Genomic DNA, 13,923 nt, shown 5'->3' on the forward strand with positions numbered 1-13,923 from the left:
TTGTATTATCAGTTGTAACATTGATTACTGATTCTTATACCAATTGTGGAGTTACTTGTTGCTATTATGATTATGGATGTTTTGTGTGCCCTGTAATCCATCCTTGCGCCACTTCTCTGTATCTGTCACTACAGTGCCTTTCTTTTAATTTTCCACTCTATGCTTTTAATGTATGTCAGATTTTTGATATACAGTGACCCCTCGACCTACGATGGCCCTGACATACAATCATTTCAACATACGATCACTCTCAGATGCCATCACATGTTGAAGGCAGCATCAACATACGATGCTTTTGTATGTCGGGGCCATCGCATAAACGGCTATCCGGCAGCACAGACTGCTTCAGCTACCACCGGATAGCCGTTTACGGTGCCCCGTGTGGTCCGGTGATGGTCACTTACCTGTCCTCGGGGCTCCGGTGCGTCCTCTTCGGGATCCCCTGCATCATCGGCGCTCTCCATCAACGTCATGACGTCGCTGCACACGCCGTCCAGTCATCCAATAGGAGCGGCGTGCGTAGCGACGTGATGGCGGCGCAGAGACCTTGCCGGAGCGTCGGGGACACCTCGGGGACGCGGCGACAGCAATGGACGGTGACATCCCGGGCAGCGGTGACGAGCGGTGACGGTCCGGAGCAGCGGGGAAAGGAGTACAACTTCCTCTAACAGTGGTCTACAACCTGTGGACCTCCAGATGTTGCAAAACTACAACACCCAGCATGCCTGGACAGCTGTTGGCTGTCCGGGCATGCTGGGAGTTGTAGTTTTGCAACATCTGGAGGTCCGCAGGTTGTAGACCACTGTCCTATACTTTACATTGCACGGATCCCTCAACATGCGATGGTTTCAACAAACGATGGTCTATTTGGAACGGATTACCATCGAATGTTCAGGGACCACTGTATGTTAAATTAAATGTACCACAGTATTTTAAATTATTTGGTTCTGTCTGTTGGTGGTTATGTTGTGCATTGAACCAATTGTGGCATCTTCTCGCCTATTTTGGAGGTATAATCTATAGTCATATGTTGTGTTATGTATGTTTATTCATGTATGTTCTGTGATTTTATCTATCCATTATATGTTAGTAGTGGTACAAGGAAAGAAAGTAGTGACATTAATGGGAAAATGTATCAAAATCTGTGCCGAGGAAAAGTTGACCAGTTGCAGACAGTAACCAATCAGATCTGATTGTTTCACATGGGCAGCTGGTCTACTTTTTTCCACTTTTTGCACAGGTTTTGATAAATCTCCCCAGTTGTGCTTATAATGCATAGTCCATCACTTAGAGGCCCATCATAGAACTGATTATCCTGCTATCCACGTTTGTTTTCAATAAATGTGGCGTAAACCATGCCTTCATGCCAGTTTTAGCAAGAATAGGTTATTCCTATATGTGATGGTGCTTCACTGCGAGGAGGATTGCAATATTGCTATAAAACACAGATATGGAAAATGTAGATCCATAAACCAAACCCAAGCATGTCTTAAAGGGGTACTCCACCCCTAGAAACCTTATCCCCTATTCAAAGGATAGGCGATAAGATGTCTGATCGCGGGTGTTCTGCCGCTGGGAACCCCCGCAATATAGCATGCGGCACCCACCTGTTTCGGCTCCGGAAGCGCTGGAGGGTCTGGGTCCCGACCACCGGAACAGAAGTCCGTGACATCACGACTCCGCCCCCGTGTGACGTCACGCCCCGTCCCCTCAATGCAAGTCTATGGGAGGGGGCGTGACGGCTTGTGTCCCAACCACCGGAATGGCCGTCACGCCCCCTCCCATAGACTTTCATTGAGGGGACGGGGCGTGACGTCACACGGGGGCGGAGTCGTGACGTCACGGACCTCCATTCCGGTGGTCAGGACCCAGATCCTTCAGAGCTTCCGGAGCAGAAACAGGTGGGTGCCACATGCTATATTGCGGTGGTCCCCAGCGGCGGGACCCCCACCATCAGACATCTTATCCCCTATCCTTTGGATAGGGGATAAGATGTCTAGGGGTGGAGTACCCATTTAAATCAGTGGTCTCCAAACTGTGGCCTTCAAGATATTGCAAAACTATAACTCCCAGCATGCCCAGACAGCCAACGGCTCTCTGGGCATGCAGGACGTTGTACTTTTGCAATATCTGTATGGCCACAGCTTGGAGACCACTGCCTTAAAGGGGTACTCCGACTCTGGACATCTTATTCCCTATCCAAAGGATAGTGGATAAGATGTCTAATCGCAAGGGGTCCAGTTTCTGGGACCTCCCGCAATCTCCAGTGCAGCACTCCAGTGATTCAGTGCATGGACCGAACTCCACTCCATGCCAGATGATGGGTGACCACAGGCGTCACACTCCCTCCATTCATGTCTATGGAAGGAGGCATGACATCTATGTACTTACTGTCATGCCCCTCCCATAGACATGAATGGAGGGAGTGTGGCGAGACATCACAAATACAGAAGCTCCACACTTCCATGTTCAGAATGCCACGGTGCCGGCCCGGAGATCGCGGGGGTTCCCATCGGCTGGACCCCCTGTGATCAGACATCTTATCTCCAATCCTTTAGATAGGAGATAAGATGTCTAGAGGCGGAGAACTCCTTTAAAGCATCACTTTGTGAAGTTGTAGAAGAACACTTGACTAAGTTGGTCGTAATAATGTGTACTTTATTCCTTACAGGAAAGCTCAAACGTCCAGTTATAACGTATGTGTCTGAGGCAATAAACAACTCTTTGTATATAAACTGGACTGTGTCGCTTCTCTGCCCTTTAACAAAAGTTGAGGGGCTCGTGTCCTCTGACAGATGGAGTAAGAGATTCGAGGTAACTTGGACATGGAAACGAAGGCTATGTATTTCTGCATGAATTTATAGCCAATACACTTCAATGGGATTCTGCTGTCCCATTCACATAGTGGAAATTCTGCATTCCTGATTCTGCTAAATTATGAGACCGGTCTTTAAAATTCTGCTGAATTCCGATCAGAGCCCCAATGAAGTTAGAACTTTTAATTTGAGTGGAAATCTGTGTTTTGAAAGCACAGAAATTCCACTTTAACTGTAAAAAGTCCACAGTCTGCTTCTCTAAACAGAATAGCAGAAATTACGTTGTGTGAAGAACATTTTTTGACCTTTTATAACAATGTTTACCAAATAGTGTGTCTCCAGCTGTTTTTAAACTACATCTCCGAGCATACCTGGGCAGCCAGAAGCTTTACGGACATGCTGGAAGCTTTGCAACAACTGGAGACACACTGGTTGAAAAACACTGCTCCATAAGGTTCTTTGTATTGATACTTGCCGCATTTATTTCATTTATGCATCTTTTCTTATTCACATACAGTCGTGGCCGAAAATGTTGGCACCCCTAAAATTTCTCATGAAAATGAAGTATTTCTCACAGAAAAGGATTGCAGTAACACGTGTTTTGCTATACACATGTTTATTCCCTTTGTGTGTATTGGAACTAAACCAAAAAGGGAGGCAAATAAGCAAATTGGCTAATGTCACACCAAACTCCAAAAATGGGCTGGACAAAATTATTGGCGCCCTTAACTTAATATTTGGTTGCACACCCTTTGGAAAAAATAACTGAAATCAGTGGCTTCCTATAATCATCAATAAGCTTCTTACACCTCTCAGCCGGAATGTTGGACCACTCTTCCTTTGCAAACTGCTCCAGGTCTCTCTTATTGGAAGGCGCCTTTATACAACAGCAATTTTAAGATCTCTCCACAGGTGTTCAATGGGATTTAGATCTGGACTCATTGCTGCCACTTCAGAACTCTCCAGCGCTTTGTTGCCATCCATTGCTGGGTGCTTTTTGACGTATGTTTGGGGTCATTGTCCTGCGGGAAGACCCAAGATTTCGGACGCAAACCCAGCTTTCTGATACTGGGCTGTACAGTGCGACCCAAAATCCATTGGTAATCCTCAGATTTCATGATGCCTTCTACACATTCAAGGCCCCCAGTGCCAGAGGCAGCAAAACAACCCCAAAACATCATTGAACCAACACCATATTTCACAGTAGGTACTGTGTTCTTTTCTTTGTAGGCCTCATTCCATTTTCAGTAAACAATAGAATGATGTGCTTTACCAGAAAGCTCTATCTTGGTCTCATCTGTCCACAAGACATTTTCCCAGAAGGATTTTGGCTTACTCAAGTTCATTTTGGCAAAATGTAGTCTTGCTTTTTTATGTCTCAGTGTCAGTAGTGGGGTCCTCCTGGGTCTCCTGCCATAGCGTTTCCTTTCATTTAAATGTCGACAGATATTCAAGCTGTCCTGCAGGCTCAGGGAGCATCAGTGTCAGCGCGAACTATCTTTGCAACTTGTTTGGGGCTGCTTATCCACCATCCGGACTATCCTGCATTAACACCTTTCAGCAATTTTTCTCTTCCGTCCACACCCAGGGAGATTAGCTACAGTGCCATGGACATTGCAACTTCTTGAAAATGTTGCGCACTGTGTTCAAAGGCAAATCTCGATTTCTGGAGATGAACTTGTAACCTTGAGATTGTTGATGTTTTGCCACAATTTTGGTTCTCAAGTCCTCAGACAGTTCTCTTCTCCTCTTTCTGTTGTCCATGCTTAGTGTGGCACACACAGACACACAATGCAAAGACTAAGTGATATTTATATTGCCCACACCTGTTACTTGCCCCAGGTGAGTTTAAAGGAGCATGACATACTTGAAACAATCTTATTTTTCTACAATTTTGAAAGGGTTCCAATAATTTTGTCCAGCCCATTTTTGGAGTTTCGTGTGACATTATGTCCATTTTGATTTTTTTCCTCCCTTTTTGGGTTTAGTTCCAATACACACAAAGGGAATAAACATATGTATAGCAAAACATGTGTTACTGCAATCATTTTCTGTGAGAAATACTTCATTTTCTAGAAATATTTCAGGGGTGCCAACATTTTTGGCCATGACTGTATACTGTACTGTACACAGGACCTGTGTCAGTTACATCTCTTTGGCTTTTGTGAAGTAGTCAGTTAACTTGTAAACTCTGATTCTGCATGTATTGCTTCATTTCCATTAACCCTTACCCCATTTCTTGCTAGCCTACATATGGGCACTGTAGACGCATTAGTGAGCCATTAAAGTTTAAGAGGAGGAGGAGACAAAGGTACGAGGGCTGAGCTCTGAAATTGCAACTCCACAAGCATTCATATTGGAAACAGCAATCTAGGACATATATTAAAGAGGACTTGTGGCTAACCACCAACAATTAAGATTGCAATACATTAAATAGATTGGGGTGTCCTGATCACGCACCTTTTTACGGTTTCTTAATTCACTCTTCCATTCACGAGATATGAGGGTTTATAGATTGTCTGACAATTCAGGGAATCAGTCAAATGGGCGTGAACTTAATTTTAATAATGGGAGGAACTATAAGGTGATTTCCCCCAAATTGTAGAGTCAGGGGGTGTATAATTGGCATTCACGCCCATCAAATAAAGCATCTACACCCCCTGACTGTATAATCCCACCGATCAACTGATGGGTCACTCCCATTTTTTTTTTTTATTCATTCTTTTTATTTTTTCATATAAAACATTAATACAATTGACAGTTCAGTACATACTACCAATTATACCCAATCCCAACCACCACTACCCTCCCCTCACACTCCCAAGACAGCTAGGTTATCTCCTCCCATCTACTCCATTCATTTTAGATCTTTCTTCCCTCTATAATATATATTCTCATATCTTTTATCTGTTCTGTTGCGTTTTGCCACTCCTTCTCTGTTGGACCCTCTGGAGCAAACCATTTCCTTAAGATTGATATTTTTGCAATCCCGAAGCTTTTTATAACGTTACTCTATCCAATAATCCTATACCTAGAATAGCTGACTTTACATCAAAATGTATTTTTGTTCTCAACTGTCACTCAACATTTTTGTACATCGCTAACCAGAACTTATAAATCTTGGGGCAACCCCAGGCCATATGTATAAGATCTGCTTCTTCTGACTGACATTTGGGGCAGTTTGAATCTGCTCTTTTTCCAATGTTGTGAAGAATTTTAGGTGTATATTGGATCCTATGAACCATTTTGATCATTGCAATTTTATGGTTCATGTTTAGAGAAGACCGGTTATTATTTTTAACCCCTTAAGGACCCAGGGCGTACAGGTATGCCATTACTTCCTGGGACTTAGGGGCTCCTAAGACCCCCCCCCCCCCCCATGTCAGTGATCACCGCAATTGCCGATCAATTCAGATCAGTGATTTGTGGCGATATCGGGTCCCCAGTGACCCGGAAAAAAGGGTGACACGGCACCTATCACCCTTTCGCACTAGGAGTGAGGTGGCACTGGTGCCTAATTTAGGCCTCAAACGCGCATGTCGCTTTCTCACAGGAGCCCTGTCGTACAGAAATACCCCATATGTGGACATAAAATGCTCTGCGTGCGCACAACAAGGCTCAGGAGTGAGAGCGCCATGTAAATTTGCACAGGGGTGGCTGATCGTTACACAGTTCTGACATAAATGCAAAAAAAAACAAAAAAAAAAACGACTCCCCTCACGGGTGAGCCTTTGTAAACTACACCTCTCATGGAACGTAACTAGAGGTATAGTGAGCTTTAACACCCCACAGGTGTTTGAATAATTTTTGTTAAATTTGGACGTGAAAATGAAATTTTTTTATTTTTTCACTCAACTCCTTAACGATGAAGGACGTATAGTTACATCCTCCGCCGGCTCCCACGTCATATCGGGTCGGTCCCGGCGGCCATCAACGGCCGGGACCAGCGGCTAATACAGGACATCACCGATCGTGGTGATGCCCTGTATTAACCCTTCAGATGCGGAGATCAAAGCTGAACGCCGCGTCTGAAGCAAAAGTACCGTATTTATCGGCGTATAACACGCACTTTTTAGGCTAAAATTTTTAGCCTAAAGTCTATGTGCGTGTTATACGCCGATAAGCCGCTGCAGTTCAATGATTTAAAGTGTGCGCTTTAAATCAATGAACTGCAGCGGCTTTGCAGGTGCAGAGACAGCCAGCACTGCCGGCTTCTCTGCCCCTGCCTGTCCTGGGGTCTAGAGCCCTGGTTATTAGCGCCGCTGCCCGTTCTCTCCCCCTGACTATCGTGCCGGCGCCCCATTGTTGGCGCCGATAGCCAGGGGGAGAGAAGCGGCGCCTGCAATGGGGCAGCGGCGCCGACAGCCAGGGGGAGAGAAGGGACAGCGGCACCCATTGCCAGCGCCGCTGCCCCGTTGCCTCACCCCATCCCCAGTTGCATAATTACTTGTTGCCGGGGTCAGGTCTGCGCTGCTTCAGGCCTCCGGTGTGCGTCCCCTGCGTCGTTGCTATGCGCTGCACGGCGCGGTGCATGACGTTAGCGCGCCGCGCCGTGCAGTGCATAGCAACGACGCAGGGGACGCACACCGGAGGCCTGAAGCAGCGCGGACCCGACCCCCGGCAACAGGTAATTATGCAACCGGGGATGGGGGGAGGCAAGGGGGCAGCGGCGCCGGCAATGGGTGCCCCTGCCGCTTCTCTCCCCCTGGCTGTCGGCGCCGCTTCTCTCCCCCTGGCTATTGGCGCCAGCAATGGGGCGCCGGCACCGATAGTCAGGGGGAGAGAACGGGCAGCGGCGCCGATAGCCGGCGGGAGGGAAGCGGCGGCAGCAGGGCTCTAGACCCCAGGAAAGGCAGGGGGAGAGAAGCGGGCAGCGACGGCCTCTCTCCCCCTGCCTTTCCTGGGGGTGTATTGGGGTATACACGCACACATACACGCACCCTCATTTTACCATGGATATTTGGGTAAAAACATTTTTTTACCCAAATATCCTTGGTAAAATAAGGGTGCGTGTTATACGCTGGTGCGTGGTATACCCCAATACATACGGTATCCATATGTATATACTGCTCAGTCGGTATGTTCGGGACCACCGCAGTGAAATTGCGGCATCCCGAACAGCTTACAAGACACCGGGAGGGACCTTACCTTCCTCCTCTGTGTTCGATCGGCGAATAACTGCTCTGTGCCTGAGATCCAGGCAGGAGCAGTCAAGCGCCGATAACACTGATCACAGGCGTGTTAATACACGTCAGTGATCTGTGTAAAAGATCAGTGTGTGCAGTGTTATAGGTCCCTATGGGAGCTATAACATTGCAAAAAAATAAGTTAAAAAAAAGTGTTAATAAAGATCATTTAACCCCTTCCCTAATAAAAGTTTGAATCACCCCCCTTTTCCCATAAAAAAATAAAACAGTGTAAATAAAAATAAACATATATGGTATCGTCGCATGCGTAAATGTCCGAACTATTAAATTATATCGTTAACTGAACCACACGGTCAATAGCGTACATGTAAAAAAAATCCAAAATAGCTTATTTTTGGTCACTTTTTATACCATTAAAAAATGAAAAAAAAGTCAGGTCAAAGCAAAAATAGTACCGATAAAAACTTCAGATCACGGCACAAAAAATGAGCCCTCATTCCGCCCTGTACGTGGAAAAATAAAAAAGTTATAGGGGTCAGAAGAGGACATTTTTAAACGTATAAATTTTTCTGCTTGTAGTTATGATTTTTTCCAGAAGTACAACAAAATCAAACCTATATAAGTAGGGTATCATTTTAACCGTATGGACCTACAGAATAACGATAAGGTATCATTTTTACCGAAATATCCACTGCGTAGAAACAGAAGACCCCAAAAGTTACAAAATTGCGTTTTTACGATTTTGTCGCACAATTTTTTTTCCATTTTGCCGTGGATTTTTGGGTAAAATGACTAATGTCACTGCAAAGTAGAATTGGTGATGCAAAATATAAGCCATAATATGGATTTTTAGGTGGAAAATAGAAAGGGTTATGATTTTTAAAAGGTAAGGAGGAAAAAACGAAAATGCTAAAACTAAAAAACCCTGCGTCCTTAAGGGGTCAAATGCTGGTGTTATCCCATGCTGGTGCAAAATTGAAAGAATTATGATTTTTTTTAAAGGTAAGGAGGAAAAAACGAAAGTAAAAAACGGAAAAACCCAGAGTTCTTAAGGGGTTAAAGTGACATTGACAGATGTGCAAAAAATGCTTGGGTCCTTAAGGTAAAAATGGGCTGGGTCCTTAAGGGGTTAAACACCTCCCACCATTCTTCTTTCTTTATCCTTCCCATTTCCAGTGACAATTTTTGTCTACTTTTAGGTCCAATTCTATCCAGATAAGCATTTACCAGACCTTTATAGACCTTGTCCAGTACTTTTTTCGATGTTGTCTGTATACTAAATATATAGTCCATTAACTCATGTTTACATATTTCCCATCTAGGGTTGTTCCTCTCTTTCTCAAAAGCAATCCTCACTTGAGTATAAAGGAAGAAACTACCCCGTTAAACAATAAATTCACTAACATTCCAATCTTCTTTCTTATTATTTACTTTTAAATTATTTACTCTCTTAATTCCCTTATTTTCCCAATTTACGTATTATTTTAATTAAAAAAAATTCTGGCAAATTCCTATTATCCCAAACCAAAGTGTGCTGTCGACTCCCTTTTATGTCAAGTAACTGTCTAGTGTATTTCCATACTCTGTTTAACATATTACAAGTAGGGATCCTTTTAACTCTTGTGTGCATACATTTACCGCTTTCTATTAATTCCAGTGTAGTGCCTCCTATACTCCCAAATTTTGCAAAAAAAAAAATCCTGTAGTGTTCCATCCTCACTCCCCATATATTCGATTTGTGCAGCTATTTAATATAATTGCAAATTTGGTGTTCCAATTCCTCCTTTTTCTATTGGGGGGCTTAGGAATCCTTGCTTCATTCATGCATGTTTCCTATCCCATAGTAAATGATTAATCTCAACTTGAATTCTTTAAAAAAAAAAATGTTCCCCCGACCATATTAGTGCTGCCCTAATCACGTGTAAAACCATAGGGAAATGATCATCTTTATTAAAATTAATTCTCACTGCCATATTAATGGGAAGTTTATTCCAGATTTGTATTTTCGTCCTCACTTTGTGAATTAATGGTCTAACATTTAGTTGGGCAAAAACCTCTGTTTTCTTAGATATTTTCATCCCAAGATACTCCAGGGACTCATTTTCCTGTAGAACATGCACCTCTTCTGGAATCCCTTGTCTCTCACCCTCCAGAATTAATAATCCCAATTTTCTGCAATTAATCTGGAAGCCGGAATGTTTCCCATATTCTATTATCAACTCCATTACATTTCTCTTCACCCGATCCGATATAAATAATACCACGTCGTCTTCATATAGCAGTATTTTCTTATTTTTCCCATTGATATTGAACCCCTCAAATATCTCTGACTTCCTTATAATCTGAGCAAGGGGCTCAATAAAAATAGAGAAAAGGAGGGGGGACAGGGGACAGCCCTGCCTGTTCCTCTCTGTAACATAACAGCTTCATGAGAGATGACATTATTTATATTAATTCTGGCACTAGGGAAATGATAGAACATTTTTTTTTAGACATTATTTAAATTAAATTCACATCCATCTGACGGATTCCCTGAATTGTCAGACTAACTATAAACCCTCATATCGCAGGAACAGAAGGGGCGTATCAAGAAACTGTAAAAAGAAAAGTGTTATCTGGGCACCCTAAGCTATTTAACCTGTTAAGGATGAAGGGCATACAGGTACACCCTTGCATCCAGGTACTTAAAGGACAACTGTAGTGGAAAACTTTTATATATTCCTGTGCCTCAAAAATAAACATATACATACCTTCCTACAAGCCCCCGTTGGTCCGGCACAGGTCCCGTGATCCGGCAGTGCTGACCTCATTCCACTTCCTGGGGACGGGGACGCCACAGAGCCGTCGGCGTATCACCGGCCGCAGCCATGTCCCGCCCCGGCCTGTGTTAGGCTGAGCCCACTGTCATGTAAGAAGCTGGCCAGAGCTCCTTACATGACAGTGGGCTCAGCCTATCACAGGCCAGGGCGGGACATCACTGCGGCCGGTGATACGCCGACGGCTCTGCGGAATCCCCGTCCCCAGGAAGTGGAATGAGGTCAGCACTGCCGGATCGTGAGCTCATAGGAAGGTATCTATAAGTTTATTTTGTTTATTTTTGAGGCCTGGGCATATATAAAAGTGTTCCACTAGAGTTGTCCTTTAATGACCAAGGGCGCCCTGAATCCTTAAGCGGTTTTGAAGCAAGTGCAGGAGCTGTGATCGCTTCAGAGCAGCGATTGTCAGCTAATATCATTGGCCTCACACTCACTGCTTATGCCCGACACTGTGATCAATGCCGATTATGGCGTCTAAAGTGAAAATGGAAGATGCCGGCAGCTCAGTGGAGCCCAAAATGGTGGAGGAGGGTACCCTTATCTACCTCCGGCCGACTGATCGCCAAATCAATGATGTAGCCTGGCTTAGTCAGGCTATATCAGTGGATTGCCGAACTTACTGTAGGCATAGCATCATACAGTAAATGCAATCTAATGATTGCATATTAAAATTCCCTATGAGATTTGAAAAAAAAGCCAGAAAACGGCGTAAATGTAAAAAAATACCAAACACCAACCATACAGATTTTTTATCACATCTTATATCAGAATAAAAAGTGATCAAAAAGTAACATCAAAGCTAAAATAGTACAGATGAAAACTACAGATCACAGCACAAAAAATGTGCCTCATACATCCCTGTATACAGAAAAATAAAAAAGTTATAGGGGTCATAAAATTTAAATGTTATGCATACCAATTTTGTAAAAAAAAAAATTGTACAATAATAACTAAAATAAACTACCGTATATACTCGAGTATAGGCCGAGTTTTTCAGCACGATTTTTCGTGCTGAAAACACCCCCCTCGGCTTATACTCGAGTGAACTCCCCCACCCGCAGTGGTCTTCAACCTGCGGACCTCCAGAGGTTTCAAAACTACAACTCCCAGCAAGCCCGGGCAGCCATCGGCTGTCCGGGCTTGCTGGGAGTTGTAGTTTTGAAACCTCCGGAGGTCCGCAGGTTGAAGACCACTGCGGCCTTCAACATCATCCAGCCCCCTCTCACCTCCTTTAGTTCTGAATACTCACCTCCGCTCGGCGCTGGTCCGGTCCTGCAGGACTGTCCGGTGAGGAGGTGGTCCGGTGGGATAGTGTTCCGGGCTGCTATCTTCACCGGGGAGGCCTCTTCTAAGCGCTTCGGGCCCGGCCTCAGAATAGTCACGTTGCCGTGACAACGACGCAGAGGTGCGTTCATTGCCAACGTAATTCTGCGTCATTGTCAAGGCAACGCCTCTATTCCGGGCCGGAAGCGCGGAGAAGAGGCGCCCCCGGTGAAGATAGCAGCCCGGACCACCTCCTCACCGGACCACCTCCTCACCGGACAGCCCTGCAGGACCGGACCAGCGCCGAGCGGAGGTGAGTACTCAGAACTAAAGGGGGTGAGAGGGGGCTGGATGATGTTGAAGGCCGCAGTGGTCTTCAACCTGCGGACCTCCGGAGGTTTCAAAACTACAACTCCCAGCAAGCCCGGACAGCAGATGGCTGCCCGGGCTTGCTGGGAGTTGTAGTTTTGAAACCTCTGGAGGTCCGCAGGTTGAAGACCACTGAGGGCGAATGATGAGAAGAGGATGATGAAGGGGGGGTGTGGGGATGATGAAGGGGGGTGGGGATGATGAAGGGGGGGGGTGTGGGATGATAAGGGGATGATGAAGGGGGGATGTGTGGGATGATGACAAGGGGATGATGAAGGGGGGATGTGTGGGATGATAAGGGAATGATGAAGGGGGGATGTGTGGGATGATAAGAGGATGATGAAGGGGGGATGTGTGGGATGATGACAAGGGGATGATGATGAGGATGTTAATGACGGGTCTGGATGATGACAGGGGGGATGAGGTATTTCCCACCCTAGGCTTATACTCGAGTCAATAACTTTTCCTGGGATTTTGGGTTGAAATTAGGGGTCTCGGCTTATACTCGGGTCGGCTTATACTCGAGTATATACGGTATATAAATTGGGTATAGTTTTAATCGCATTAACCTACAGAATAAATATAAATGTACAACAAAAATAGAGAAACACAGCCGCACATTCACCATTTTTATTTTGATCTAATTGCTTCTCAGCATAATTTCAAAAATTAACTGGTTGTTAGTATACATTTTGATCAAAAAGTACAAGCCCACCTAGTCAGAGTAAGTCCCACACCTAACACTGGCGTAACGTCGAGCAACTTCCACTACCTCCGCGACACCAAGCCCACAGGGGATGACCGCCACGGCCATGGCCCTAACTTATTGTTTTCAACACAGGGTGCCTCCAGCTGTTTCACCACTACAATTCCCAGCATGCCCTGACAGCCAATAGATGTCAGGGCAAGCTGGGAGTTGTAGTGGTGAAACAGCTGGAGGCACCCTGTTTAGGTGAACTAAGGGCGGAAGTCTGCCCCCCCAGCAGGCATCAGTGACATCATGCCTGCTGGGGAAGTCTGCCTGGTAAGTGAGCACGCTACTAGGAAGACAAAAAGGCATTTTTAATATAGTAAAACAAAATTTAAAGGCAGGGAGGGGGTTAGGGATAGATGGGTCCTCTTTAAACACGACCGAATATTGTCTAGAACACTGTGTCCTAACCAGAGTACCTCCAGCTCTGGATAAACTATGATTCCCAGCATGGCCACACAGCCTTAGGATGTCCAGGTATGCTGGGAGTTGTAGATTTGCAACAGCTGGAGGCACCCTGGTTGGGAAACAGTGTTCTAGAATATAATGCAACTCTCAAGCTACACATATACATACCTAAAATATATTCCTGTCCATGACAAATACACACCTGCTCTTTAATGTTCTGCAAATAAGACCATGGTATAAATGGAAGCAGATCAATTGGGGGAATCCAATCTAGTACATTTCCTCTTAAAAGAAATGCTTGTTTGTTTTTTAAATGCATGTCAATGGTTTATCTGTTTATTTTATAACAATTT

The 13,923-nt window shown here is 44.9% G+C and overlaps 1 protein-coding gene across 3 annotated transcripts in view; it reads left to right on the forward strand.

The window, feature by feature from the left end:
- Positions 1-13,923, forward strand: part of LOC130291381 (interleukin-13 receptor subunit alpha-1-like) — a 134,626-nt gene that overhangs the window by 96,137 nt on the left and 24,566 nt on the right. For all 3 annotated transcript variants that reach the window (XM_056540076.1, XM_056540077.1, XM_056540078.1), the window contains exon 7: positions 2,672-2,814. In XM_056540076.1, coding sequence (XP_056396051.1) covers positions 2,672-2,814 — 143 coding nt within the window. The remainder of the gene's footprint in view (positions 1-2,671; positions 2,815-13,923) is intronic.

The sequence above is a fragment of the Hyla sarda genome, chromosome 9 (genome assembly GCF_029499605.1).
Source record: "Hyla sarda isolate aHylSar1 chromosome 9, aHylSar1.hap1, whole genome shotgun sequence".
NCBI lineage: Eukaryota > Metazoa > Chordata > Amphibia > Anura > Hylidae > Hyla > Hyla sarda.